The sequence below is a fragment of the Mauremys reevesii genome, linkage group 2 (genome assembly GCF_016161935.1).
Source record: "Mauremys reevesii isolate NIE-2019 linkage group 2, ASM1616193v1, whole genome shotgun sequence".
NCBI classification, from domain to species: Eukaryota; Metazoa; Chordata; order Testudines; family Geoemydidae; genus Mauremys; species Mauremys reevesii.
Genome location: NC_052624.1, coordinates 20,192,663 through 20,214,112, shown reverse-complemented (window position 1 = coordinate 20,214,112; position 21,450 = coordinate 20,192,663). Strand labels below are relative to the sequence as shown.

The following is a 21,450-nucleotide window of genomic DNA, read 5'->3' as shown; positions in this document are numbered from 1 at the left end:
ATTGTCACTGTTTTGCATCTGAGTGCTTAACAAATACAATTACCACACCCCTGTGTTATCTCTATTTTAGAATCCTGTCTTATTTCTGGTTTAGAACTGGAGAACAGAGGCAAAAAGAGATTAAGTGACTTGCACGTTACCACACAAAAAGCCTGTCAGAGCTGGGAACAGAACTCAGATATTTTACACCCCAGTCTTGGGCCTTAGCCACAAGACCATCCTTCATCCATAAGATAAACCTGATAGCCTAAAAGGTCTTTTTCCACCTCTAACTACTATGACCCCATATGAAGAGTCCCCTTATGTTTTATGGTAATTAAATGCATCTTAAAAATAGGAATAGAAGATACATCAGCATGCAGGATGACATTGGAGAAAGGACTGGTAGCAGAGAATAATGAAATATTTTGAATATAAGTACTACACTGCAATTGGAAACTGATACAAACTGAAACAAAGCAATTACATACTTAGAAAATATATTTTCATATTTAATTTTTAAGCAAAAAGTTGCAACAAGGACTATCACTATGTCTTTATCAAATACACATGGATGCATATGGAGGTCTAAGAAAAAGTGCCATTTGGTATCTATACATGTTATTTAAATAACTTGAGGGTGCTTCTTGCTTACAAAACAATCACTGAACCTTAGGCTGAAGAAACTCAGAGCCCAAAGACAAATGTGTTTCTAGCAAATTGACCTCAGAGGTCAAAGGCCAAATTTTATTACCCCAGGATATGATTATCACTTTACTTCTAAAACAGGAAGCAATTTAAATTTATCATGAAGAAATGTAACAAGCTATTCAAATATTAAATTCAATGAAATAAAGAAACCAAGCAAGTCAAATTGCTGAAAGGCAAAAATAAAATAAATAAATAAATAAATAAATAAAAATTAAGTTATAACACATCTGGTTCCTGCCTTTCACACTGTTCTCATTCTCCTTCTCTCTGTCATCATTTTCTTCTCCCTTCTGCCCTTCCATACCGACAGCTCCCCAAGGCTCTGGCCCCTAAATTAACTGCAATATATTTGATTTACATTTTGCTTCACAGATGAATAAATTAAAAAAAAAGGTAATAATTGGAGATATACCAATCTCCTAGAACTGGAAGGGACCTTGAAAGGTCATTGAGTCCAGCCCCCTGCCTTCACTAGCAGGACCAATTTTTGCCCCAGATCCCTAAGTGGCCTCCTCAAGGATTGAACTCACAACCCTGGGTTTAGCAGGCCAATGCTCAAACCACTGAGCTATCCCTCCCCCCTAATTGAATTGAGATGTGGGACTAGAAACTCTCAATGTACACAAAAACATAAGAGTCATTCTGGGAACGAAAGCCCAACTGATCTTTATGGAATGATTTGGGGAGTGAGATATGAGGCTAGGAAGAACAGTATTTTTGGAGTGGGGGGGGTAGAGTAAAACACTCTCACAACTGTTTATAAGCCTTATTCTCTGATTTCTTTTATGTGAAATTTAGGATTTTTTCCAGAAAATTTTTCCCCCTCAGTAGTACCCAATGGGGAGGATCAAACACCCTTTGATGCTGCACGCTGCTGGCATCAGTATATGGGGCCCAGATGACTCTGGGCTTGTCTACACTTACATTTTATAGCGCTCTAACTTGCTGGCTCGGGGGGGTGGATTACACTGGCTCATAGAGGTGGATTACCAGGAGCACTAGGAGAGCTCTCTCCCAGCGCTTGCGCACAACCACACTCACACTTCAAAGCGCTGCCACAGGAGCGTTCCCTCAATTCCTTCTTTCTGGAAACTATGATGCAGAGGGGCAGGATGGCGGGTCGTGGAATGAAATGTGCAACACATCTTGAAGAACAACAGTTATGAAAGGTTAGTCCTTTTTTTCTTCTTCAAGTTTTGCATGTGTACATTCCACTCTTGGATCGGCCTTCATGTACACACACACACAGACACACACACAGCGGTACAGCTCGACCAAATACTGAGTGATGGCATAATAGGAGGCGAAAGTGTGCACTGTTGACTAGGCTGCTGTTTTCCAAAGGTCCAGGATAGGGATCTGCCTTAGGAATGCCACTGAGGATGCTTGTGATCTTGTAGAGTAGGCAGTCAGCTTTTCTGGAGGTGAGTTGCCTGCCAGATCATAACACGCGTGGGATACAAGAAGTTATCCAAGATGAAATTCTCTTGGATAATAAATTGGAAAACCTTTAATTCTGTATGCTATGACCATGAACAGTTAGGTGGACTGCTGAAATAGTTTGGTCCTGTCTATGTAGAATGCCACTGCTCATCTAACATCCAATGTGTGTAGCCATTGCTTGTCCCTGTGTGTGTGTGGTTTGGGGTAAAATACAGGTAAGTAAACTGATTGACTGATACGAGCATCTGAAATTACCTTAGAGAGAAACCTCAGATGAGGGCATAAGTACACCTTATCTTGAAAGAAGTCTGTATATGATGGTTCGGATGTGAGGGCATGCAGTTTGGAGACCCTTTTAGCAGAGATGATAGCAATTAGGAAGACCACCTTCCAAGAAAGGTATAATAAGGAGCATGTTGCTAGAGGCTCAAATGGTGGTCCCATAAGTTTAAACAAAACTAAATTCAAGTCCCAAGGGCAAATGGGCTCCCTTAGTTGATGGTACAATCTTTTCAGACCTTCAAGGAATTTAATTGTCATTTATTAGAAAAAAACAGAACAGTTATGCATGTGAGGGCGGAAAGCTGATATTGCTGCCAGGTGAACCATGACAGGAAATCACTAAGCCTTGCTGTTTCAGGTGCAGCAAACAGTAGAATATTTATTGGATGGATGAATGCATCGGTGAGACTCCAGTTTGACAAGTCCAGGTAGAGAACCGCTTCCATTTTGACAGGTAAGTGGCCCTGAATGACAACTGTCTGCTACCTAGTAAGATCTGGTGAACTTGCTCCAAGCAAGCCTACCCTTTGGGATTTAACCATGGAACCTCCAGGTCATTAAATGAAGGGTTCACAGGTTCAGGTGGATCAGCCCATCATGGTCCTGAAGGATCAAATCTAGGTGCAACAGAGTTGCAGTTGCCACTGTGAAGTCCAGTAGAGAAACAGCATTGGCATGTCATGCTGGGGCTATTAATACAACACAGGAGTGGTCCTGCTTGACCTTTAGTAGCACTCCGTGTAATGGTGGGATTGTATAAAGCTTTCCTGTACAGGGTAGCAGGAAGACATCAAGTGATAGAACCCAGACAGTGGCCTTGTACTGGTGACATTTTCTGTTGTACTTGTTTGCAAATAAGTCTATTTGGGCAGTCCCCCACTGCTGAAAAATGTATCTGGCTATATCCAGGCGAAGAGACCACCCGGAGTGACTGGAGAAAGACCTGACCAGGTGATTTGCTAGCTTATTCTGCACCGCTGTAAGGTAAGAGGCCTTGAGGTTGATTGAATGGCTTCTGCTAAATTCCCATAGGTGAATTGCTTCCTGACACTGGAGGGATGACCAAGCTCCTCCCAGCCTATAAAACATGTTGTCCATAAGGACAAACAGGTTATCCCCCAATATGAGGTAGGAAAAGCCTGACAGGCAAGACAAATCCCCCTGAGCTCTCTGACACTGATAAGAAGAGTGAGCTTCATCGAGGACCAAATACTCTGAGTTCGGAGAGGCCTCAGGTGAGCTCCCTACCCTAGAGTCAACGCGTCTGAGACTAGAGTCATTGACAGCTGAGGGCAGAGGAAGGGAATGCCTGCACAAACACAGAGGATTCAACCACCAATTCAGAAAAATTAGAACCTGCTACGGTACTGTGATGCAGATGGCCTGGCAAGTACACTGAGGCCAGCCACATCTGAAGGAGGTCTGAGGTGAAGCCTTGCATGTTGTATTACATATGTGCACGAGGCCACGGTGCCCTAGGAGTCTCACATAGTTTCAGGCTGTTGTGATTGGTTGAATCTTGAGGTTTGTCACAAGAGATTGAATATAATGGAACCTTGACTTTCGGAGGAGCACTCCCACAGTAGAGTCCAACACAGCCCCTATAAACTCTATCATCTGCACTGAGCAAAGGATAGACTTGTGGTCACACATCTGCATATGTTCCTAAAATAACCAAGAACTGGGGTTAGCTCATGTTCTTGCGGTTGTCTGGAGTCATTATGGACAAACTCCCACTTAAATACTCTATTGCCAGTTCCCCAAAACTTAGGGGTGACCATTTATCTGTGCCAAAGTTCACAGGCCTCAAGCCTTATGCTAACTGCTAAAGCAATGTCTTACAGGATACAGGCCTGTCGTTTCCTTGCATTAGTGCTGAATAAAATGAATGCTAAAGCTAGCTATAGGCTACATTCAGCTTTCGGGATTAGGAAATAACGGGAGTAGAAACCCTTCCCTCTTAAATTCTGCAGAACCTTTTCCCATCTGAAGAAGAGATTGAACCTCTTGGACCATAAGTTCTTTGTGAGAGGGGTTCCTAAAGAGAGACGAGAAGGGAGGGTGGAAATGAGGGGCAGAAATAAATTGGAGGGCGTATCCCACTTCTACAGCACTCAACACCCAATAGTCTGTGGTGGTACAGGACCAAGTACTGAGGAAATGGGAAAGGCAGTTTGCAAACAAAGGAAAAATGTGGTCTAGCATCCTTGAGGGTCTCATCAAAATGCCTGCTTATAATGCACTAGATGTTTAGGTGAAGCAGGCACTGAAGCAGAGGTAGGAGGAGGTGGCAATCTACAATTATAACCTATACTCTTCCTTCTCTGCAGATCCTATTGGACAGCTGAAGCAAAGTACAGAAGCGCTTCCTGGAAGGGGTTGAGGTGTACAACCCAAGGGACTTTAATGTCTCCCTGAAGTACTTTAACCTATGGAGCTTAGCATCAGTCTGCTCTGAAAAGAGCGAGGATCCTTCAAAAGGTAGGTCCTACACAGTCCATTGGACCTCCTGCGGGAGTCCAGAGAACTGCAACCAGGAGCTCCTACGCATGGCCACTGCAAAAACCATGGACCTGGCGGTCAAGTCAGCTGCATCCAGTTGCACCGCAGTCCTCGCCACCTATTTTCCCTCATCCACTAGTGAGAAGAACTCCTGCCTAGCCTCTGCTGGGAGCAGAATGTCTTTAAATTTCAGTATGGAGTCCCATACATTAAAGTCATACCTGCCCAAAAGTGCATTGCAAAAGAGTGTTGCAATCTTGAGCTGCAGCACTCCAGTAGAATGAACTTTCCTTCCAATCAGGTCTAAATATTTTCAGTCTTCTGATTCTGGGGTTGCACCTTGATTTCTCTGCCTTTCTCTCTCATTGCCAGCAGGTATCACCAGGGACCCCAGGAGGGGATGCAAGTAAAGAAACTCATAACGCTGGGTGGGTATTCTGCTCAGCCGTCTTTCAAGTTGGGGGAAGGGATGCAGGTATCTACCATAGTCCCTTAACTGGGTCCATAATGGTGTCATTAAGAGGCAGGGCCACTCTGGAAGCACCTGCAGTGGCGAAAGTATCAACCAGGTGATGAGAGTTCTTTTACTTCCTCCACCTGTATGCCCAGACTTAAGGCAACCCTCTAACAATTCCTGGTGCGCCTTATAGTCATCTGGAGGAGGTAACATGGCCTCTCCCCCTCATCCCCCACCCTGACATTGCCTCATCGGGGAGGAGGAAAAGGAGGCAAGTATTGGCTGCAGATGCTCTTCCTCCTTTTTTTGATCTGCAGGGTCCTGTTGAACTGGCACTTGAAGTCTGGTCCCAGGCTCGGTACCAGAGTCAGGAACAGGTGGGTCGCTGCCACATACCTTTCCGAGGTTACCAAATAGGAGTGCCAGGAATACGATCAGGAAACTGGGGAAAAGCCCCACCGATAATCCAAAGAGGCCACTGGATAGGCTTGGGTCCCCAGTGACCTCCTGACAAACCACCACACAGTATTCCTGTGACAGGATCCATTGAAAGGGTGGAAAGGTCTTAAGGAGGAGTTGCTACGAGGATGGGAAAGGTAGGACCCAACCTCCGATACAGAAGATGTGTCTCCTTCCACTAACTATGGAGATGCAGTTCCAGATGGTGCCGGTGACTTGTACCGAGTTGGAGAAGCCCACAAAAGAAGCAAGCATCATGGGTTTCCCCTTGGATTGTACCAAAGTGCACACCATCAGGGCAACATGAAGCTGGTACGGTACCCAGCATTGTAGCAAACCTGCCAGTCCTCCCCTGTCCACTGGCACCAGTGGCGTCAACTCTTGTACTGCCAGCGATACTGGCACCAACAGGGTCAGGAAGTCCCTGGCAGCAGCAAATGCCTGCGGCATGGTCACTACGGTTCAGTGCCACAGATGTAGCTCTGGACTTGACAGAACATGCCTAGGCACCCTAGTAAACACTGCCATCTTTTGAGGAACCAAAGCAATTAAGTGCTTGGGCTTAGACCACACTCTACTCTTATCCCCATCCTAGCAGACATGGATCTCCCCCTTTCAGCACTCTGCTTCTTATGCCTCTTCTTAGGTACTGGGGATGGTGAGCAGTGTTGGGACTCAGGTATGGTAGGAGGTGCACTCCTCACGAATGCCAAGGCACTTGGCACCAAGTCTGACAAACCTGGCTCAGAAGGCAGTCTCAAGGCCACCTCCCTGAGTCTAAACTTTACCCTGGCTTCGTGATCTTTCTTTGTGAGAGGCTTAAAGTCCCTGTAAATTTGGCAATGCTCTCCAATATGAGCTTCCCTGAGGCACTTCAAGCAACTTGAATGTGGGTCACTGACAGGCATAGCCTTATTGCAGAAAATGCAGGGCTTGAAGCCCGGTCACAGACATCCCTCGGCATTGGGAGTCGACCAATACACTGAGATTTTTTTTTTTTTAAATCTAACTAAATACTAATAATCTTAATCACACCAACTATTTACAATACAAGAGAACACAGTTCACTGACAGAATTTGTAAATGCAAGAAGAGCAGATCCAGAGGCCACCATGGGCAGCAGTAAGAAGGAACTGAGGGAACTTGGGGTCGGTTGGCCCTTTATACCGACACCAACGGCGCATGGCAGCAGAGGGCGCTTAAGCCATCCTGATGGGTACCACTGAGGGAAAAAATTTCCAGCACCTGTGCACACAAAAAGCAGAATGCACATGTGCAATCACTAGAAGAAGAAAGTATGCGTATTGATAAACATTTGTGCAATGATGCTACAAATCTCTGCACTCTGGAAAATAGCTGTCAACCAGATTATGGGATTATAAATATTGTACCAGTATTGAAAAACAAGCCAGACGCCCCTTAATAGAGAATTATGTAACTAGGGCACAAATTACACACTTATGCTTTAATAACTGCACCGATTTGCTGCATTGATTGGCTTAGACTCCTCTTCAGTTATCATACATAATAATGTAAACCCTGAAGTGCAACAGTGCAGTTATATTTTTCCAATTTATTTAAAACTGTTTCTTTTAGAATACTGCATTGCCATTATGAAAAATATTCTATTGCACAAAATTAGAACATAAACTTATAACACCGTTATGATGTTTAAATAACTTTTTTAATATAACCAGTGTTAACACCCTGTACACATTCAAACTGCTCCTAAAATCTGGTGGCATTAAGGAACGTTGTGGGAAAAGAGCAGGAAGGCAAATGGATGCTAATGAGCCATCTGCCATTTTACCTATGGCCACAAGAGTACATCTACAAAGGGAGTTAGGCTGTGGATCCAGGGACATACTGTTTTCCTTACCTCCACTGCTCACTATATCTATCCTGCATATCTGGCCTCTAGACTAGTCTTTCATATCCTGCGTATCTGGCCTCTAGACTAGTCTTTCATATCCTGCATATCTGGCCTCTAGACTAGTCTGACATTTTTCAGGTTGAGATGAATCTGGGAACTGGCATAATAATTAGAAAACTTCTGTCATAAACAGTTAGTTAAGGTCTCTTTTACTTGTAAAGGGTTAACAAGCAGTACCTGAGGAACACCTGACCAGAGGACCAATCAGGGACAAGATAATTTCAAATCTCTGTGGAGGGAAGGCTTTGTCTGTGTTCCTTGTTTGCTCTGTGTGCTCTCTTTGGATCTAAGAGAGGCCAGACATGTCTCCAAGTTCTCCTGGAGTATTTCCTACTATCCAGTACAGTGAGTATTAGTTAAAAAGGCGGATTAGTCTTTTGAGTTGCTTTCTATATTTGCAATTGTGTGTTTGCTGAAGGAATTCTTTATTTCTGTTTGCTGTTACTTTGATTATGCTGAGGAGGAGGGAGTGGAAGTCTCTCCAGTTTTTATAAGTTAGACCCTGTATTTTTGCATCCTGGTAATACAGAGAGAGTGTACTTTTTTTTCTTTCTTTAATAAAATCTTTTCTTTTTAGAACTTGATTGATTTCTTCCCTTGTTTGGATTTTCAGGGGAAGGGGAGGGGGAAAAGTGAATCCCTCTTTGGTTGATTCAAGGAGTTTGAATCAGGTATCTCTCCTAAGCACTAGAAGAGGGGAGGGGGAAAATGGGTTGTTTCCCTTTGTGTTGAGATTCAAGGTGTTTGGATCTGTGTTCCCCAGGGGAAGTTTTTGGTGGAACAGGGAGTGTGTCAGACACTTAAAACTTGACTGGTGGCAGCAAGAACCAGATCTAAACTAGGATTTTAGTTTAGAGGAGTCCATGCAGGTCCCCATCTTGTGAACGCTAAAGTTCAAAGTGGGGAATAAACCTATGACAACTTCAAATATCAATATTTTAAAAATAATAAAGCCATTTTTATTCTAAATAAAGATTAAGTCAAACTCCCACTGAAGTCAATTGAAGTTTTGCCTTAGTAAGAACTAAGTAAAAACTTTAGGGTTTTGTTGGTTTTCTGGTTTGTTTTTCCTACCATCATATTTGCCCACTGTACCACTAATTCTCTTTTCCTTCTCATAAGACATGTTATATTATTAAAAGAGCTCAATTATAGAAATGATATAATACATACCCTGTAATCATTCGTGTAGTCATTGAAGAGATTAGATACCAAAGATGCCTCAGGAACCTGGCATTAAATGCTAAACTGTAAAGAAGCCTAAAAGAGAAAAACCAAATATATTACTGAAGCAAATGAAGGTTGTCACGCAAGAAAACCACAATATTTGATCATGCCTTTCAAATCAAGCATTCCCCAAACTGATGTACAAAAATATAAATTAAGGTAGTTTTAATATATATAAACTTTAAAAAGATTTTGAACTGTTAAAGAAAGGGAGTAATAATGCCATAAGGTAAAAAAAATCCAGCAATTCTGCAATGAGAAATGCACAGGCAGACCCTGCATTAAAACCTGCATCACACTGCAGTCCTGAGGCCCAAATTTGTACAAAGGGATGAGGCACACATTAAACAAACATTACACGCTTCAAACCTCTGAGTTATTTTATGAGTAACATTATAATGCTGAGGTGGGAAACTGACAGGTCACTCTGAGTGGCTTAATTTATTTTAATTAGCAAAGCAAATTGACAGATTGTTTTAAAATACAAATTTTTTATCTTAAAATAGATTAAAATATCTTATAAATAGCTAATCTCCACAATAATAATTATTAGTTTAAAAAATCTAATACACTTATTGTTGTGTGTGTTCAAGTACAAGTTATGGAATCAAATACATTCCTTTTTTAGAATCTAGCATAACAATTAAATCAAAGGGACAATGTTTGTTCTCAGATATACAGGTATTCTCCTTTTAGTTTAATAGGAGTTGCAACCCCCAGTGTACATTGAAGGCAGAAAATGGCGCCCGAGTATTTTACAGATATATTTAAAACTTGGCGTGAACTTTCACAGATTAAAGGTATCATTCTTCGAAGAATCTCCAGTCACACATAAATAATCACCGTTTCTTCTTCAAGTGATAATCCCTATGTGAATTCTACATGTGGGAGATTAGTTAGCAGCAGTCGATCAGGAGGGGGTGCAAGGATGCAGATGGTATAGAAGTCTGTAATACTGCCACTCCCACAGCTGTATCTGTAAAAGAAGTCTGCACCAAAGCACAATGTTTTGTAAGGGTGTGGATGGAAATCCTGGTAGCCTCCCTTCATATATCTAGTAAGGGTTCATCTTGCAGAGATGCCACAGAGGTTGCTTACACTCTGGTGGAATGGGCTTTCACCTCTGTTAGGGGAAGGGGGAGGGATAGAGGAGGAAAGATATGTGGGTCTGTGATGGGATGTTAGATGGGTTGGGATCTGAGTTACTACAGAGAATTCTTTCCTGGGTGCTGGCTGGTGAGTCTTGCCCACATGCTCAGGGTTTAACTGATCACCATATTTGGGGTCGGGAAGGAATTTTCCTCCAGGGCAGATTGGCAGAGGCCCTGGAGGTTTTTCGCCTTCCTCTGCAGCATGGGGCACGGGTCACTTTCTGGAGGATTCTCTGCAGCTTGAGGTCTTCAAACCGCAATTTGGGGACTTCGATAACTCAGACATAGGCTAGGGGTTTGTTATAGAAGTGGATGCGTGGGATTCTGTGGCCTGCATTGTGCAGGAGGTCAGACTAGATGATCATAATGGTCCCTTCTGACCTTAAAGTCTATGAGTCTATGAGTCTGTGTGTGCTAGGTGGTAGAGAAGAATGATGCAGTCCGACATCCATTTAGAGAGAGTCTGTGCAGCTAGTGGTTGACCCACTGATTGCTCTGCCAATGGTTTACAATCAGTGGTCTGCAGATCCCGGGGGTACACAGACTATGTCAAATATTTCCAAATGGGTCTGTACCTCCATTCAAAATATTTTAGGGGTCCACAAATGAAAAAGATTGAAAAACTCTTGTCTAGGTCATTCTCTGTAGAAATGTCTGTAGGGAGTAATTTGTTGGGCAAGAGTCAACATGGTCAATCAAGCCTCACCAATCTGCTAGAATTCTTTGAGGGGGTCAACAAGCATGTGGACAAGGGGGATCCAGTGGATATAGCGTACTTAGATTTTCAGAAAGCCTTTGACAAGATTCCTCACCAAAGGCTCTTAAGCAAAGTGAGCTGTCATGGGATAAGAGGGAAAGTTCTCCCATGGATTGGTAACTGGTTAAAAGATAGGAAACAAAAGGAAGGAATAAATGGTCAGTTTTCAGAATGGAGAGAGGTAAATAGTGGTATCCCCCAGGGCTCTGTACTGGGACAAGTCCTATTCAACATATTCATAAATAATCTGAAAAGGGGGTAAACAGTGAGGTGGCAAAATTTGCAGATGATACAAAACTACTCAAAATAGTTAAGTCCCAGGCAGACTACAAAGAGTTACAAAAGGGTCTCTCAAAACTGGGTGACTAGGCAACAAAATGGCAGGTGAAATTCAATGTTGATAAATGCAAAGTAATGCACATTGGAAAACATAATCCCAACTATATAAAATAATGGGGTCTAAATTAGCTGTTACCACTCAAGAAAGAGATCTTCGAGTCATTGTGAATAGCTCTCTGAAAATATTCACTCAATGTGCAGTGGCAGTCAAAAAAGCGAACAGAATGATGAGAATCATTAAGAAAGGGCTAGATAAGAAGACAGAAAATATCATATTGCCTCTATATAAATCCATGGTATGCCCACATCTTGAATATTGGGTGCAGATATGGTCACCCAATCTCAAGAAAGATTGGAATTGGAAAAGCTTCATAAAAGGGCAACAAAAATTATTAGGGGTATGGAACGGCTTCTGTATAAGGAGAGATTAATAAGACTGGGACTTTTCAGCTTGGAAAAGAGACAACTAAGGAGGGATATGAGAGAGGTCTATAAAATCATGACTGGTGTGAGAAAGTAAATAAGGAAGTGTTATTTACTCCTTCTCATAACACAAAACTAGGGGTCATCAAATGAAATTAACAGGCAGCAGGTTTAAAACAAACAAAAGGAAGTATTTCTTCACACAACACACAGTCCCCACCTGTGAAACTCTGCCAGAGGATGTTGTGAAGGCCAAGACTATAACAGGGTTCAAAAAAGAACTAGGTAAATTCATGGAGGATAGGTCCATCAATGGCTATTAATTAGCCAGGATGGACAGGAGTGGTGTTCCTAGCCTCTGGGAATGAGCCACAGGGAATGGATCACTTGATTACCTGTTCATTCCCTCTGGGGCACCTGGTATTGACCACGGTCAGAAGACACGATACTGGGCTGGATGGACCTTTGGTCTGACCCAGTATGACCATTCTTATGTTAAGTCTTCTCTCTTCATCACAACAATAAGGTTTCAGAAAAGATACCAGTAAGTGGATGGTTTGATTCAAAATTACTTTAGGGATGAAAACTGGTTGGAGGCAAAGAGAGACCTTTTTATGAAAAATGGTATTTGACTGATCTACTGTAAGTGCTCCCAGCTTGTTCACCCTTTCGGCTGATGTGATGGTGACTCAGAAGGCAACCTTCATCGAGAAATGGGACACAGAACAGGTGGCTATTAGCATCTCCTGATAGAATCCTTCCTGCTTTGCCTGAGGATGGAGTGGACCACTGCCTAACATGAGCACTTCACATTCAATACCCATCCAAATATCAAGCCTTGAGTTGTAGAAGTCCTGGGTTGTGGCACCTGGTTACATCATTGTATTGCATCGGTAGATCTGGAAATGATCTATAAACTGGCATTCCTAAACTTCAGAGAAAGTCCAGTTATAGTCTGGTTCCACGGGGCCGGCAGGCTCCCTACCTGGCAACATGTCCCTGGCTGCTCCTAGATGGAGGAAACGCCACAAGGGGTTCAGAGTGCAGGAGGGTGTGTGTGGTGCAGAGTCTGGGAGAGATTTTGGGTGCGGGACAGGGTTTGGGGCAGGAGGTTGGGGCACACGAGGAGTTTTGGGGTGCCAAATCCAGGGGGCGCTCACCTTGGGCAGCTTCCCGCAAACAACGACCTGTCCCTGCTGTTCCTAGGTGGAGGCGAAACTATGCCGCTCTGCATGCTGCCCCCGCAGCTCCCACTGACCGCAGTTCCCAGCTAATGGGAGCTGCGGAGTGAGTGCTCAGGGCAGGGCAGGGTGGGGGCAGTGCGCAGAGCTGCCTAGCCACGCCTCTGCCTGGGAACAGCATGGACAAGTCTACCGCTTGCGGGGAGCCACCCAAAGAGAGCACCCCCTAGATCCGGCACCCCGAAACCCCTCCTTGTGCTCAAACTCCCAGCCCCGCACCCAAACTCTCTTCCTCTTAGTAAAACAGAATTTTTCACTTATGCCCCAACATTCCAGATTAAAAAGCTTTTACTGTACTTGTCTGATTTTGCCTGCATTCTTATTGAAAAATGGGCAGGGTCGAGTCCAAGTTAAAATGGAGTGCAGGTTCTAACCCACCCACCACCATCCATTGCCAGCTAGTCTGATTTAAAACACCTCCAAATCCAGGTGAGACAATTTTCTGTGTGGACAGTAAGGGGGTAATGGTTAAAACCCAGGTAAGAGCTCCAGTTAATGCAATGTAGGCATAACAATACACTCAATGGCATTTCTGTCTACCTGTAATATGAGAACTGTGAAATGCCATATCTGATCAATCCCAAAATTTCAGGGAATGTTTTAGGCATGAATGAGCAAAATCTTATTGATTTTGGTGAAAATACAAAAAACTAAAAGAATGGGGTTTGCAGGGAGTCCCTGAAATAGAATGGAATGGGAAGGTGGAACACAAAGGGCTTGGTGGGGAATGGAGGAATGCAAGGAGCCCCTGGTGTTCAAATACAGATTTTAATCATGAGTTAAATCAGCAAGCAGGAAACCTTGATTTAAATAGTTAATTTTTAAATCTTGTTTTGCACTTGTATTTTGTAGTTATTTTCATAGATTCATTCTCATTGGTTGGTATAACCATTAAACATGCTGATCTGCATCAAACATTGAATCATAGAAATGTAGGACTGGAAGGGATTTCAATAGGTCATCTAGTCCAGTCCCCTGCACTGAGGCAGGAATAAGTATTATCTAGACCGGGGTAGGCAACCTATGGCATGGGTGCCGAAGGCGGCACGCAAGCTGAATTTCAGTGGCACTCACGCCGCCTGGGTCCTGGCCACTGGTCTGAGGGGCTCTGCATTTTAAATGAAGCTTCTTAAACATTTTTAAAACCTTATTTACTTTACATACAACAATAGTTTAGTTATATATTATAGACTTATAGAAAGAGACCTTCTAAAAACGTTAAAATGTATTACTGGCACACAAAACCTTAAATCAGAGTGAATAAATGAAGACTCAGCACACCACTTCTGAAAGGTTTTCGACCCCTAATCTAGACCATTTCCTCACAGGTGTTTGTCTAACCCAGGGGGTTCTCAATCTTCTTTGCACTGCAACCCCCTTCTGACAATAAAAATTACTACACGACCCCAGGAGTAGGGACCAAAGCCTGAGCCCGCCCGAGCCCTCCTGACCCCCACCTCCACCCCGGGGAGGCAGTGGCTAAGCTGAGGCCCAAGGGCTTCAGCCCCAGGCAGGGGGCCTGTAACCAGAGTCCCAATACGCAGGGCCCTGAAACCCTCAGACTTTGGCCTCGGGTGGTGGGGCTCAGGCTTCAGCTTCTGCCGTGGGCTCCAGCAAATCTAAGCCAGCCCTGGCAACCCCTAAAATTGGGATATTGACCCACTTTGGAGTCCCAACTGACAGTTTGAGAACCGCTGGTCTAGCCTATTCTTAAAATCCTCCAGTGACTGAGATTCCACAACATACCAAGGTAATTTGTTTCAGTGCCTAACTACTCTTACCGTTAAGAATTTTTTCCTAATGTCTAACCTAAATCTTGCTTGCTGCAATTTAAGCCCATTAATACTTCTCATCAGTAAATGAGGATAGGACAACAATTTATTACCCTCCTCTTTATAACCACCTTTTACATACTTGAACACTGTTATGCCCCTCCTCAGTCTTCTCTTCTCCAGAAGAAACAAACCCAATTTTTTCCAATCTTTTCTCATGGGTCTTGTTTTCTAGACCTTTAATCATTTTGTTGCTGTCCTCTGGACCTTCTCCAATTTGTCCACATCTTTCCTGAAACATGGTGCCCAGAACTGGACACAATACTCCCACTGAGACCTTATAAGTGCTGAGTAGAGTGGAAGAATTACTTGTCTTGTCTTGCTTATAACATTCCTGCTAATACATCCCAGAATAATGATCTCTCTCTCTTTTTTTTTTTTTTTTTTTGCAACAGTACTACTTTGTTGAGTCGTATTTAAATTGTGATCCACTGTAATCCCCAGATCCTTTTCTGCAGTACTCCTTTCCTAGGCAAAGAGAACAGGAGTACTTGTGGCACCTTAGAGACTAAGGGTACGTCTTCACTACCCGCCATATCAGCGGGTAGCAATCGATTTCTCAGAGTTCGATATATTGCGTCTCATCTAGACGCGATATATCGAACTCCGAACGCGCTCCTGTCGACTCCAGAACTCCACCACCGCGAACGGCGGTGGCGGAGTCGACGGGGGAGCCGCGGACGTCGATCCCGCGCCGTGAGGACGGGTAAGTAATTCGAACTAAGGTACTTTGACTTCAGCTACGCGGAAGTTGCGTATCTTAGATCGAAACCCCCCCTCCTCCCCCCCCCAGTGTAGACCAGGCCTAACAAAGGTATTTGAGCATAAGCTTTCGTGGGCAACAGCCCACTTCTTCGGATGCATAGAATGGAACATATAGTGAGCAGATATATACACACATACAGAGAGCATGAAAAGGTGGGCGTTGTCTTACCAACTCTGAGAGGCCAATTAAGTAAGAGAAAAAACTTTTGAAGTGATAATTAAGACAGCCCAGTACAGACAGTTTGATAAGAAGTGTGAGAATACTTACAAGGGGAGATAGATTCAATGTTTGTAATGGTTCAGCCATTCCCAGTCTCTATTCAAGCCTAAGTTGATTGTATCTAGTTTGCATATCAATTCGAGTTCAGCAGTTTCTCGTTGGAGTCTGTTTTTGAAGCTTTTCTGTTGCAAAATTGCCACCCTCAGGTCTGTTACTGAGTGACCAGACAGGTTAAAGTGTTCTCCGACTGGTTTTTGAATGTTATGATTCCTGATGTCAGATGTGTGTCCATTTATTCTTTTGTGTAGAGACTGTCCGGTTTGGCCAATGTACATGGCAGAGGGGCATTGCTGGCACATGATGGAATATATCACATTGGTAGATGTGCAGGTGAATGAGCCCCTGATGGCATGGCTGATGTGATTAGGTCCTATGATGATGTCACTTGAATAGATATGTGGACAGAGTTGGAATCGGACTTTGTTGCAAGGATAGGTTCCTGGTCAGTGTTTTTGTTCAGTGGTGTGAGGTTGCTGGTGAGTATTTGCTTCAGGTTGGGGGGTTGTGTGTAAGCGAGGACAGGTCTGTCTCCCAAGATCTGTGAGAGTGGGAGATCATCTTTCGGGATAGGTTGTAGATCTTTGATGATGCGCTGGAGAGGTTTTAGTTGGGGGCTGAAGGTGACAGCTAGTGGTGTTCTATTATTTTCTTTGTTGGGCCTGTCTTGTAGGAGGTGACTTCTGGATATTCGTCTGGCTCTGTCAATTTGTTTTTTCACTTCAGCAGGTGGGTATTGTAGTTTTAAGAATGCTTGTCTCTGTCTGAGGGATTGGAGCAAATGTGGTTGTATCTTAGAGTTTGGCTGTAGACAATGGATTGTGTGGTGTGTCCTGGATGGAAGATGGAGGCATGTAGGTAAGTATACCGGTCAGCAGGTTTCCGGTATAGGGTGATATTTATGTGACCATCGCTTATTAGCACAGTAGTGTCCAGGAAATGGACCGCTTGCGTGGATTGATCTAGGGTGACGTTGATGGTGGGATGGAAATTATTGAAATCATGGTGGAATTCCTCAGGCTTCTTTTCCATGGGTCCAGATGATGAAGAGGTCATCAAAGTAGCGCAAGTAGAGTAGGGGCGTTAGAACAATGCTTCCTTAGCTCTTGTCCCCTAAGTCAGCCATAAAAAATGTGGCATACTGTGGGGCCATGCGGGTACCCATAGTAGTGCCGCTGACTTGAAGGTATATATTGTCCCCAAATGTGAAATAGTTGTGGGTGAGGACAAAGGCACAAAGTTCAGCCACCAGGTTAGCTGTGACATAATCAGGGATACTGTTCCTGATAGCTTGTTGTCCATCTGTGTGTGGAATATTGGTGTAGAGGGCTTCTACATCCATAGTGGCCAGGATGGTGTTTTCTGGAAGATCACCGATGGATTGTAGTTTCCTTAGGAAGTCAGTGGTGTCTTGAAGATAGCTGGGAGTGCTGGTAGCGTAGGGCCCAAGGAGAGAGTCCACATACCCAGACAATCCTGATGCTAGGGTGCCAATGCCTGAGATGATGGGGCATCCAGGATTTCCAGGTTTATGGATCTTGGGTAGCAAATAGAATACCCCTGATCGGGGTTCTAGGCATGTGACTGTACAGATTTGTTCCTGTGCTTTGCCAGGGAGTTTTTTAGCAGATGGTGTAGTTTCTTTAGGTAATCCTCAGTGGGATCAGAGGATAATAGCCTGTAGAATGTGGTGTTAGAGAGCTGTCTAGCAGCCTCTTGGTCATATTCCAATTTATTCATCATGACGACAGCATCTCCTTTGTCAGCCTTTTTGAGTCATTTCCTTTTTTGTATTTGTGTAACTGATTATTCCTTCTTAAGTATACTATTTTGCCTTTGTCGTTATTGAATTTCATCTTATTTACTTCAAACCATTTGTCCAGTTTGTCAATATCATTTTGAATTCTAATCCTGTCCTCCAAAGCACTTGTAACTCATTCCAGCTTGGGAGCATCTGCAAACTTTATAAGTGTAGTGTCTCTGCCATTATCCAAATCATTTATGAAAACACTGAATAGAATGGGTCCCAAGAATGATCTCTTTGGACCCCACTCGATATGCTCCTCCACCTTAATTGTGAACCATGGATAACTATTCTTTTAGTATGCTTTTCCAACCAGTTGTGTATCCAACCCTACAGTAGATTCATCTATGCTACAGTTCTCTAGTTTGTTGATGAAACATCATGGGAGACACTATCAAAAGCCTTTCAAAACTTGAGATATATCACATCTATTGCTTCCCCCTAGCCACAAGGCTTGTTATCCTCTCAAAGGATATTAAGTTGGTTTGACATTATTTGTTCTTGACAAATTCATGTTGACTATCACTTATTACCATATTTTTTTCTAGGGGCTTACAAACTGATTGATTATTTGCTCTATTATCTTTCTGAGTACCAAAGATAAGCTAGTTAGCCTATAATTCCCTGGGTGGTTGTTATTCTCAGATGACCTACGTGACTCGTTGAATTTGGCCATCAAAGTTGTCAATTTTGTGAAGAACAGTGCTTTAAAAACTAGACTTTTTGCAGCTCTTTGCACAGATTTGGGAGCGGATCATAAAATTATTTTGTTTCACACTGAGGTACGATGGCTTTCCAACGGGAACATGCTTTCGAGATTATTCAAACTGAAAGACGAAGTGGAAATTTTCCTCAAGCAACAGAAAAAAGAAGAGTTATATCATGTGTTTACGGACCAAAAGTTTCAACTTTCATTGGCATACCTCATGGACATTTTTGAATCTTTGAACAATCTCAATTTGAGCTGCAAGGAAACAAGGCTGCAAACATTATAGTGCACCATGATGCCATCAAAGTGTTTACGGAAAAAATCAAGCTTTGGAAACATCAAACGCAAGCTCAGATGCCTAACTTTTCGTCTTTTCCAACATTTTCATCACTCACTGAAAATGAAGATTTCCAAGAACTCTGTAACGAGGATGCGAAGAACAAAACTGTGTTTCATCTGGACTGCCTTGCTGACGAATTCATCCGCTATTTTCCAGACAACTTTTCTGGCAACTCCTTTCATAAATTAGCACGTAATCCGTTCAACGTTGATGCTGATTCATTGCCAGAAGTATTGCAAGAACAAGCACTTGAAATGAAATACAATTCAAGTACGAAAGGTATTTTCGAAAACTTACACCTGGAGGAATTTTGGGTAAAATATTTCCCAATTTACCCAAAAGCTGGAGAAGAGGCACTACGTATTATTCTTCCGTTTTCGTTGACATACCTCTATGAAAAAAAGCTTTTCAAGTTTAGTCATAATAAAAACGAAACAAAGGAATTGACTGGATGTTGAAAACAATTTGTGTTGCGCACTTCCATCTTTCAAACCTAGGCTTTCCCAACATGTGAAGAAAATGCAGCATCATCCTTCACATTAAATTCGTTTTGTTTATGAGATTTCTTATTTTAAATTACATTTTTATTAAATTTTTATGCCAAGAAAAACTATTTGTGCTTATTTTTAATTTTAAATGAAAAATTTTATAGCAAGTTTTTCTATTTTTAATTTTAAATTATAAATTGAATTTGTTAATAGGGGGCTTGGATGATGGTAAAGGAGAGGTGGGGGACATGAGGGTTTCTCGAAAATTAAAAAGGAGGTGTGATGCCAAAAAGTTTGGGAACCAATGCAGTATAGGTACTCCAGAGGGAAGTGATACAGTGATCTCATTAAATGGATTAGTAAAAAGATATAAAGGAGCTATGCTTTAAAGGGGCAGAAATGGGGTTCATGACTCCTATGGCGGGCATGGCAGGGAGCCAACCCCCCACTTAGGCGTCATTCAAGGTGGGGTCCCACCAACAGGTTGGCTGGGAACCAGAATGGGTAAAGGCAGAGGGCTGGCAGCAGCCTCTCCAGGTATATGTAAACAATTATGGAATTACCTGCACTGTACAATTTTATCTACCAGATACTTACAGACATTTAGGAATAAAGTTGTAGCCTAATTAAAATGCATCCAGTGTCTTCTGTCCTCCTCCTGGCATTGCCGAACAACAATATATAGATACTCAATATAATTCATGACATTGTGGCATATTTAAAAAGCTTGAGTTGACCTCAAAAGTTAGATGTTTTCCCCCTGATTCTGTATACATTTAAAAAGCACTATCCCTGAACTTATTAAAATTTGAGGAGGGGTCATTGACAGCACATTTTTTATTTAAATGATTTTAGTAGGTTATAGTAGGTTTATGTTTTAACTATGGCTGTTGATTAATCACAGTTAACTCACATGATTAACAAAAAAATAATCATGATTAAAATAATTAATCGCGATTAATCGCAGTTTTAATCGCACTGTTAAGCAATAGAATACCAATTGAAATTTATTAAAATATTTGTGGATGTTTTTCTACATTTTCAAATATATTTATTTCAATTACAACACAGAATACAAAGTGTATATATAGTGCTATCATTTTTACAGTGCAAATATTTGTAATAAAAATATAAACAAAAGAAATCGTATTTTTCAATTCAACTCATACAAGTACCGTAGTACAATCTCTTTACATGAAAGTGCAACTTACAAATGTAGATTTTTTTTGTTACATAACTGCACTCAAAAACAAAACAGTGTAAAACTTTAGCGCCTAAAGTCCACTTAATCCTACTTCTTGTTCAACCAAGCACTAATACAAACAAGTTTGTTTACATTTACAGGAGATAATGCTGCCCACTTCTTATTTACAACGTCACCAAAAAGTGAGAACAGACGTTCGTATGACACTTTTGTAGCCGACGTTGCAAGGTATTATGTGCCAGATATACTAAACATTCATATGCCCCTTTATGCTTCAGCCACCATTCCAGAGGACATGCTTCCATGCTGATGATGCTCGTTAAAAAAATAGTGTAAATTAAATTTGTGGATGAACTCCTTGGGGGAGAAGAGTATGTCTCCTACTCTGTTTTACCTGAATTCTGCCATATATTTCATGTTATAGCAGTCTTGGATGATGACCCAGCATATGTTGTTCATTTTAAGAACACTTTCACAGCAGATCTGACAAAACACAAAGAAGGTACCAATGTGAGATTTCTAAAGACAGCTACAGCACTTGACCCAAGGTTTAAGAATCTGAAGTGTGTTCCAAAATCTGAAAGGGACGAGGTGTAGAGCATGCTTTCAGAAGACTTAAAAGAGCAAAACTCCAGTCCAGAAACTATAGAACCCGAGCCACCAAAAAAGAATGTCAACCTTCTGCTAGTGGCATCTGACTCAGATGATGAAAACGAACATGCGTTGGTCCGCTCTGCTTTGGATCATTATCGAGCAGAACCCATCATCAGTATGGACACACATCCTGTGGAAGGGTGGTTGAAGCATGAAGGGACATACGAATCTTTAGCACATCTAGCATGTAAATATCTTGCGACGCCAGCTACAACAGTGCCATGCGAACACCTATTCTCAGTTTCAGGTGACACTGTAAACAAGAAGTGGGCAGCATTATCTCCTGCAAATATAAACAAGCTTGTCTGAGCAATTGGCTGAACAAGAAGTAGGGCAGAGTGGACTTGTAGGCTGTAAAGATTTACATTTTTTTATTTTTGAACGTAGTTATTTTTTGTACATAATAATACATTTGTACATTCAACTTCCATGATAAAGAGATTGCATTACAGTACTTGTACAAGGTGAACTGA

General features: G+C 42.3%; 1 protein-coding gene across 3 annotated transcripts in view; it reads right to left on the bottom strand.

The window, feature by feature from the left end:
• UBE3C (ubiquitin protein ligase E3C) overlaps window positions 1-21,450 on the bottom strand; it is a 179,208-nt gene that overhangs the window by 101,199 nt on the left and 56,559 nt on the right. For all 3 annotated transcript variants that reach the window (XM_039524161.1, XM_039524160.1, XM_039524159.1), the window contains exon 11: window positions 8,940-9,026. In XM_039524161.1, coding sequence (XP_039380095.1) covers window positions 8,940-9,026 — 87 coding nt within the window. The remainder of the gene's footprint in view (window positions 1-8,939; window positions 9,027-21,450) is intronic.